Genomic DNA, 8,395 nt, shown 5'->3' with positions numbered 1-8,395 from the left:
TTCACCAGCCCCACGAAGAAAAGGAGGCTGAGGAAGGGTGCGCCCACCCCCACCAGCGCCTGCCAGCCCGCCATGGAGATGCCAAAGATGAGGGAGGGCAGCAGGAGGAAGCAGACAATAAGGTACAGCACAGCGAACCAGCGGTACTTGGCTGTGCGCTCGCCCAGTGCCTTGGCCATGCGGATGGGCAGCCGGGTGAAGGGCAGCGGGTACCACAGCAGGATGCCAGAGATGTTGAAGAAGAAGTGGCAGAGGGCGATCTGAGGGGACAGCATTCCCGTTGGGCCAGGCACACAGGCTTCTCCCAGCCTCTGTCTTGCCTGGTGCCCCCCCACCAGCTCAGCTATGGCCCCAGGCTGCCCGTACCTGAAAGGAGCTGGCCAGCTTGTCCCCCGGACTGGCCAGAGCGGCCAGGATGGCGGTGGTGGTGGTGCCGATGTTGGAGCCCAGGGGCAGTGGGTAGGCGCGCTCTATGCTGATCACCCCCAGGCCTGTGGGAGAGGCACCCCATCCTGTCCCATCGCTCCTTGCCAGTGCCATCCCCATGCAATCACAGGGAGGCACAGCTCTGAGTACACCTCTGAGCGCCCCAGCACCACGGGCCCTTGTCGGGGAGGATCAGCACATGCCAGGGGACTAGGCTTGCTTGGGACTCACCAATCAGGGGTGTGATGGCCGAGGTGAAGACAGAGCTGCTCTGCACCACGAAGGTCATGCCAGCACCAACCACCATGGCGAAGTACCCAGTGAGCCAGCTGAGCGGGTGCGGGAGGTCTGCCACAGCATGGCCATAGGCACAGGCACGGACATGGGCATGGACACATCAGCTAGGAGCAGCCCAGAGCTCCTACATGGTGCTGGGAGGGGGTTGTGGGGCCAGGCTCTGGGTATGGGGTCAGGCTGTGGGTATGGGGCCAGCCTGGTGGCTGGTGGCTGGGATGGCTGGGGAAGGAGGATGTGGACACCAGGACACCACGACGTCTATAGGCAGAGTGGGGATCAGGGGCAGGCAGGGGACATGGGGGTCCAGGCAGGGATGGGGGTTAGGGGCAGCCAGGGATGGGTATGAGGATGGCAGGTGGGGATGGGGCTGGGTGGCCGTGGGGCAGTCACTGTCCCATCCCACTCACCCCATGGTGGTCCCTGTCTCACTCACCAGTGTTGATGACCTTCTGGATGGCTTTGGCCACCTGCCCCTTGAGCAGGGAGTTGAGGAGTTTGACCAGGAGGATGAGGCAGGTGCAGAGCACGACAAGAGACCCGGCCAGCAGCACCAGCCCCACGGCCAGGTCAGGCAGCGGTGTGTCAGTGAAGAGGTGTTCGCCTGTCCCACAGCACAGCTGGGCGAGGGGCTGGGGAGGCCTGGCCCCGCTCACCAACCTGGCCCCCCCAACAGCCCCACACCTGGACTCCAGCCCCAACATGTCCCAGCCCTGCCCCACATCATGACTCCAGCCCCATGTCCAGCACCCCCCCATCCCACATAAAGCCCCCCTGCCCCCCCTGCACCTCCCCATCCCCATGCCCCATGCCCCCAGCCCTGCCCAAACCCCATACCCACTCACACTTCTGCCTGGTGATGTTGCGGAGGCTCTCGATGCCCTTAGGGCTGCAGTGGCCAGGAGCCGTGCAGTTCAGGGAGGATCCAAGCCCCACAGCAGCTGTCTGCGGGGAGAGGATGGACTGCAGCTGGCTCCGCAGCATCCTCGGCCAGTCTCTGCCCACCACCCACCCTCCGTGAGATTGTTTGGTGGCCCTATCAGGGCCATGGGTCCCTCACCTGTGGGGGTGCAGGGCCACACCAGACACGGATGAGGCTCCGGTTACGCAGGCTCTCGTCCCCCATTGCAATGCCTGTGATCACCGACTTGTCCAGCTGCAACAACACACATGTTGGAGAGGGCCCTTGGGGGCTGACAGCACCCCTGGCTTGGGGACATCTTCACTGGGATGGGGACACCACTGCCAGCCTGGGGACACTTGCACATGACCACCATCAAAGGGACACCAGCACTGGGGACATCACCACCAGCACAGGGACAGCAATGCTGGAGGACCACCACCAGCCTGGGGGCACCATAGCTGAGGAGACCTGGATGATGAGCTTGGTGAAGGGCTCTGTGATGATCTTCAGCAGGTCAGGGGCATCCTTCCCACTGCGGATGTTGAAGGTGGCCACAACCAGGCGAGTGACATGGTGCAGGTACCCGCTCACCACCTCCAGTGGCAGCAGGACCAGCACCGACAGCCAGTTGAAACAGTCATGCACCGTGGCACCAGCAAAGGCCCTGTGCGGAGCAGCCCATTGGCATGGGGTGGTTCCTGGGTAGCAGCCCCCAGCCCACTCAGTTCCTTCTTCCCCAACCAGCTCTCACCGTTTGAACTCACTGCGGTCACCAGCCTGCATGAGGGCCACGATGGTGTTGGTGACAGAGGTGCCAATGTTGGAGCCCATGATGATGGGGATGGCAGAGCGTACCTCCAGCACTGGGAACAGAGAGACCCGCTAGCCCTGCATGGCCCAGCTCAGGGTGACCCCATCCAGCTACCCCATCCCCCAGCCTCAGCTCCCAGGGAGCCCCATGGGCACACTCACGCCCTGAGGAGACCATGCTGACAATGATGGAGGTGGAGGTGGAGGAACTCTGCACCAGCACGGTCACCAGGATGCCCACCACCAGCCCAGCCACCGGGTTGGAGAGGATGGCGTTGTCCTTGAAGATGTCCCCGGCCACCTTGCCTGCGAGAGAGTGGGAGCAGCAGGGTGCCGGCACAGTGGGCGCCACCAGCCCCAGGTGCCACAGCCACTCTACCTCCGGCCAGCTGGAAGGCAGAGCTGAGCACATCCAGAGAGCACACAAAGAGGTACAGGAACCCAAACATCAGGGGCACCTTGAGAAGGGAGACACAGATGGACTGGACCCTGGCCCAGCACCCCAGCTCTGCGCAAGACAAGAGAGAGTGTCAAACACCGGCTGTGGCATGGCCCGGGCTCCCACAGCCCCACGCCATCTTCCTGTGCCCTCAGTGGGATGGGGTTCATGTCCCCAGCCATGCCACCACTCCCTGGGTCCCCTCCACATCCTCCCACCCTGGAGCACCTTGTGCTGACCACCCCTGTTGCCACTTGGCTCTGCCTGCAACACCCAGGGAGCTGAGGGTCTCCCCTACTCCCCCTTCCTGCTGGAGTCTGTCTGGGGTGCCAGCGTGAGGACCAGCGTGGTGGGGCAGCGGGGAGAAATTGCTGCCAGTCCCAGGAGCAAGGCTTGGGCTCTCCTGGCACTTCATGCCCCCCAGGGTGCCTCCGGCAGGTCTCCAGGGTGGTCCCCAACCTGGGTGCATTGTGCCTTGAGGGGCACTGCCTGGGGGTCTCACCTGGCTTCTGCAGCTCGTCCAAGCCCAGCCGGGGCCCCTGCCAGGGCAGCGCCTCCAGCTCATACCGCTCCCTGCCCTCGCCCAGGCGCCCCGGGGAGCCGGGGCAGGGGAAGCCATGGTCAGGGCAAGGCACCGCACTGACGGTGAAGGGGCAGGCATGGGCACCCGGGAGCCGGTGCAGAGCTGGGGAGAGGGAGCACCCGCGTTATGGCCCCATCCTCGCAGGGACCCCCCTGCAGAGGGGAGCCAGGCACTGCCCAGCCAGGGTCCGGCCAGAAGCAGAGCTGAGCCTGGCGGGGCGAGGAAGAGGGGGAGGGCTGGGGGCACCTACCTTGGGGGCTGGGGCAGTAGGCAAACTGGGGCCCATGCACCACCCTTCCTCCCCGCACCGGGCAGCGGGGCAGGGCTGGGCTCTCCCTCCGGTAGGGCAGCATCGCTCCTGCTGAGGCTGAGCAGAGGCAGCCGCATGTCACCGCGGTGGAGCCATGGCTGGGCTGCGCCGACTGCCACCGGCCCCCAGAATCCCTGCGGTGCTGTCACCACTGAGGAGCACCATCCCTTCACCCAATGGTCTCCTGGGCCCCCAGCTGCCGCTGTGCCACCCCAGCGAGCTCCCGAAAGGACAGGCAGCCCAGGCGGAGGGGACACAGGGATGGGACCCCTCCTGCCCAGGGCCCCACTCACCTGAGGCTGGCTGGGTACTCAGGACAGTGCCATATCCACTGCCACATCCACGCGTCCCTCTAGCAAAGTGGTCCTTGGGGCACCGTGGCCCTTTATATGCACGCCAAGAGCAAAGTCTAAGGAGCCCTGCGTTGCCCCTCGCCTCCGCTCACCACTCACCTCCTCCCCAGAAATTCCTGCAGTTAATGGGTAACCCCACGGCATCCCGCGTCAGCCAGGGCCCTGGGGCAGGATGGGGCATGCGCCCCCAGGGTACCGTGCCGCCGGCACACCCCGCCTCGCCTGCCCGAGGTTCAGCATTGCCCCTGGGCAAGCAGCAGCTGGGCAGTGGGGAGCAAAGCCAGGGCAGTGCTGGAGCACAGTGCCCAAGGCGTGATGCCGGAGCAGCCTCAGCTCTCCATCACTTGCTGCCTGGTGCTTCATCCCCTCCACGAGAGGAAGAAGAGGAGGAGAAGGGCTCAGCGCTGGCGCTGCTGGGGTGTCCCAAACTAGAGGTGAGGCCATGCATGCATCCACCATCCTTGGAGCCATATAACCATCAGCCACGAGAGACCTGGCTCTGCCCAGGGCACGCACTGCCCTTGTCACCAGGGCGTTGGCGGTGGGTTACATCAGCATCGGTGTGGTCCCTGTGTCCTGTCGCTGGTGGTGACAGTGGCATACGGCCCAGCTCAGCCTGTGCCAGTGGCTCAGCGTGGAGCAGCTGGCGGCGCTGTGAAGGCTGCGTGGAGCAGAGCCTGTGGCTTCCCAACATGTGCGATGCTGGGGCGGGCAGGAGCGGAGCGACACCAGCATTGCCGTCACCACCTCCTCAACACCGTTTATCATTACCCGCTGTTTACGTACTTCTGGCCAAGTTTCCATCCACCCATGAGGAGCCCAGCCAGCTCGTGTCCATGTCTGTCCAGTGGAGAGCCAGGGGCAAAGGCCCCTCCAACCCCCCTGCCTGTGGGGAGTGGGGCACAGAGGGGTTGTGTGGCTGCCACATCCCCCTTCCTCTAGGACCAGGCACTCCTGGGTCCCACCAGCATGGACAAGCCAGCCATGATTGCACAGGGGGAGCAAGTGGAGATCCCTCGGGTACCCCAGGGTGCCCGGGGACAGCTTGGGGACATGCCAGCCTGAGGACCTCCCTGCCACCGCTGGAGCATCACCGAGCCTCTGCCAAGTCACAAACTGATGGAGCTGAATGCTCGGGAGATGCCATGGCAGGGGACATGTCCTACCTCTGCGGGGGCCCGGGGACCCTTCTGACCCTTCTGCCTGTGGACAGTGACACCCGCAGAGCCCCATGCCAGGCTGCAGTGGGCAGGGAGCCGGTATCCACGCTTGCCTTGTGCCCGGGGGCTCTTGGCCCCCACAATCATTAACCCGGTGAGGCCCTGGCAGCTCTGGCTGTCACTCATTGACAGGGTCGGGGCTGAAGTCCTTGGCCATGCCGGCCCCGCAGCTTCCCCTACACCATCAGCAGTGCCGGGAAAACAAGCTCCTGGCACTGCCCTTTGCAGCTGGGCAGGGTGGCACCGGGGTCAAGGGCTGGCTCCAGCCCTGCCCTGGCCCTGGGGGGCTCCGTGGGGTATGGGGGGCTGGGGAGACATTGCTGCCGGGAAAAGCACTGTCCAGCCTCAGCGGTGGAGGAAGGAGACGGATGCACGTCCAGGCAATGCTCTTTATTTCCCCCGGTTTCACACCACAGACAGGACTGAGCAGCACCACAGAGACACAGGGGGGCTCTGACTGGGGCCGCAGCCGGCTGCGGCAGCATGGGGCTGGATGGACAGGGTCCCTGTCCCTGGGCGAGCCCTGGGGCTGCCCTGGGCCACCCCTCTGCCTCTGGCCAGGCACTGGTGACAGAGCAGTGACCCAGGGAAGGGGCCTGGCACATGCAGATGATGGAGGGATCTCCTGGCTGCTGTCGGAGGGCTGCCTCCATTGCAGACTGGGTCTGGGACCTCTGGGGACATGGGGCTGCTGGGCATGGGGATCTGCGGGGCACAGCCAGGTCTGGCAGAGCCGGGCCCAAGGTTACAGCCCAACACAGCCGCCAGCAGGGATGCCAGGCTGGGCATACGCTGGGTACCTGTGCACCAGGCTGAGATGCTCAGCACCCAGGGGTGCTGCATTACTCTGGCACCAGGCAGGCCTGTCCCTGAGGGCCAAGGGGCAGGGGACCTATGGGGATCTGCTCCTGCGGGTCGCTTCAGCCGCCCATGTAGGGTCTCCGTGCGGGAAGGAGGAAGGCTTCTTTGGCACAGCCTCAGCAGTGCTATGGTGGCAGGATCAGGCCCAGCCACACTCAGGCAATGCTGATGGTAACAACCTGCCTGGGCACAGGCCTGCAGGGCCATGCCCACCCTCCCCGGGAAGGGTAGACCTGCACATCAACAATGGGGGAAGCCCTGTTCCTGCGGGGTCAGGGACCAGATCCAGCCCTCCGCTCCAGACACACATTCTCCTGACCCCGCCTGCCCAGAGCACTGGGGTTTGGGGCTGGAGCCTGCCTTGCCACCCCACCCACCCTCTCTATCCCTCACACCCTTTGGTTGGAAGGGTGCTTTCCCCACCTGAACAGTCAGCAGGGCTGTGCCAGCCTGGCACAGGCAGGATTTGCTGGGCGGGCAGCTCTGCCACAGGCAGAGCAGGCAGAGGCACTGGGCAGGACAGTGCCAGGCATGCGTGGGACGTTGCAAAGTGCTTTGCAACGGGGTTTCAAACTATGTACAGGGCTCCCTTGACGTGCACCAGGATGCGACCCCACCAAGGGGCATGGCAGCTGCTCAACCACTCACAGCGACACGACACAACAGTTTGGGACAGGACGTGGACGAATCTGCGGTCCAGGCAGTGTCGGCGGTGCAGGGCAGGGGCCGGTCGGGCCCCATGTTGAACCCCGGCATGGCCCGGGGGTACCACGCGCCAGGTGTGGACGTGCAGCAGGGCTCATCGGAGCTCATGGTCAACTGGAGGCTGAGCCGGTGCAGGCTCTGCAGGCTGAGGATGGCCGTTTCCCTTGGCACCTGGGTGAGGGCTGCGGGGCTGATCCGACCCTTTGCAGGTGCTGTTGTCCTGCCCGGGGAGCTGGAGGAAGTCAGGCAGTACCAGGTCCTCCTTGGAGAGCAGCCCACGCTGGTCGTTGGCCCGGCAGCTCTGGGCACGGTTCAACAGCTCCACCAGCCCTGGGGGAAATGCAGGTCATGCACCTGAGCCCGGCACTTGGGCTCCTGTCCTAACACCTCGGGGCTGCCCTCTCCACCTGATGTGACACTGAACAGGCACAGCAGGCACAGAACCTGCATCTTCTCCCTGCTCCATGCCAGCACCCCTGGGACCCTGCACCCATCCCCAGCACACCAGGGGACCCCAAGTCCCCCATAGCCCATTCCCAGATTCATGGGACCTTGCACCCATCCCCAGCAGACTGGGGGCCCTGCATCCCTCACCCTGTGTTTTGCCCCAGCCTCTCACGTTTCAGACATGCCAGGTCTCACCTTCCAGGTCATACGTGCGGCGGTTCAGGTTTGTGGCAGCTGAAGACCGGGGCCGGGAGAAGGAGGTGGGCATCTCCCACAGCGTATCAGGCTCTGCTCCTGTTGGGCTTCCCTCCTGCAATGAGCAGCCCAGGCCTCAGTGACAGGACAAGGAGGCAGCACTCCCCCAGCCCTCCTCCCCATCGCCCTCTCGCAGCCTGGTTCCCGCCTTGGTACCCGCTGCCCAGTCCCGCAGCATGTGCTGGGGTCACAGCGGGGCACACTTTCCCCATGGACCATGGCAGCTGCCGTGGGGACATCTCCAACTGGGGCAGTGGGATATTGAACTCACCTCACTCCGGAGCGGGGAGGGGGCAGCCGCAGCCTCAGTGCTCTCCATCACTCGCATGTCTGCAAGGTAAGTGATACTCAGTGCCCTGTGCCAGTGCCCCGGTCCTGGCCCAGCTGGTGACAGGATGGAGCCCATCCCAGGGAGCAGGAACCATGGGGAGCAGAAAGCAGCCTGGTCCCTGTGAGTGGGACCCAGCTCTGGTGGGGGGGTACAGCGTGGTGGGGGGTACACGGCTTGGAGGGGAGGACACTTTACCTGCCTGTGTTTCCAGGACAAGTTTCTGAGCAGCCACGGTGCTGACCAGCTTCTCCAGGTCCAGGGTGGTTGGCTCACCTTGCTGCAACAGGAAGAGCCAGCCACTGTCACCGTGGCTCGGCAAAGGCAGCCAGGCTGAGGACCTGCGAGCTCCCCAGCCAGACCCTGCAAGGTCACGGGCTGCACAGTGCAGAGCACACCCACCATCCCTCCTGGCCCACGGCGGGGGGCCACCGCCCATCTCAAACACTCATTACCCCAC

The 8,395-nt window shown here is 64.7% G+C and overlaps 2 protein-coding genes across 2 annotated transcripts in view; both read right to left on the bottom strand.

Annotated features, from left to right (window-relative positions):
* The window catches only part of SLC34A1 (solute carrier family 34 member 1), a 9,681-nt gene extending 5,750 nt beyond the window's left edge, over window positions 1-3,931 (bottom strand). The window contains exons 1-13 of the mRNA XM_009649594.2: window positions 3,904-3,931; window positions 3,707-3,853; window positions 3,376-3,558; window positions 2,814-2,942; window positions 2,597-2,740; window positions 2,376-2,487; window positions 2,093-2,288; window positions 1,781-1,876; window positions 1,566-1,665; window positions 1,157-1,324; window positions 658-774; window positions 367-491; window positions 6-260 (exon numbers count right to left, since the gene is read on the bottom strand). Of these exons, the coding sequence (XP_009647889.2) occupies window positions 6-260; window positions 367-491; window positions 658-774; window positions 1,157-1,324; window positions 1,566-1,665; window positions 1,781-1,876; window positions 2,093-2,288; window positions 2,376-2,487; window positions 2,597-2,740; window positions 2,814-2,942; window positions 3,376-3,558; window positions 3,707-3,853; window positions 3,904-3,931 (1,800 nt within the window). The remainder of the gene's footprint in view (window positions 1-5; window positions 261-366; window positions 492-657; window positions 775-1,156; window positions 1,325-1,565; window positions 1,666-1,780; window positions 1,877-2,092; window positions 2,289-2,375; window positions 2,488-2,596; window positions 2,741-2,813; window positions 2,943-3,375; window positions 3,559-3,706; window positions 3,854-3,903) is intronic.
* Window positions 3,932-5,781: 1,850 nt separating this feature from the next.
* The window catches only part of RGS14 (regulator of G protein signaling 14), a 6,891-nt gene continuing 4,277 nt past the window's right edge, over window positions 5,782-8,395 (bottom strand). The window contains exons 10-13 of the mRNA XM_035889305.1: window positions 8,134-8,215; window positions 7,879-7,937; window positions 7,548-7,662; window positions 5,782-7,235 (exon numbers count right to left, since the gene is read on the bottom strand). Coding sequence (XP_035745198.1) covers window positions 7,000-7,235; window positions 7,548-7,662; window positions 7,879-7,937; window positions 8,134-8,215 — 492 coding nt within the window. The 3' untranslated portion in view covers window positions 5,782-6,999. The remainder of the gene's footprint in view (window positions 7,236-7,547; window positions 7,663-7,878; window positions 7,938-8,133; window positions 8,216-8,395) is intronic.

This window comes from Egretta garzetta, unplaced genomic scaffold (genome assembly GCF_000687185.1).
Source record: "Egretta garzetta isolate BGI_Z169 unplaced genomic scaffold, ASM68718v1 scaffold382, whole genome shotgun sequence".
In the NCBI taxonomy this organism is placed as follows: Eukaryota; Metazoa; Chordata; class Aves; order Pelecaniformes; family Ardeidae; genus Egretta; species Egretta garzetta.
Note: the sequence above shows the minus strand (reverse complement) of the source record. Positions and strands in the feature narration are given on the sequence as shown.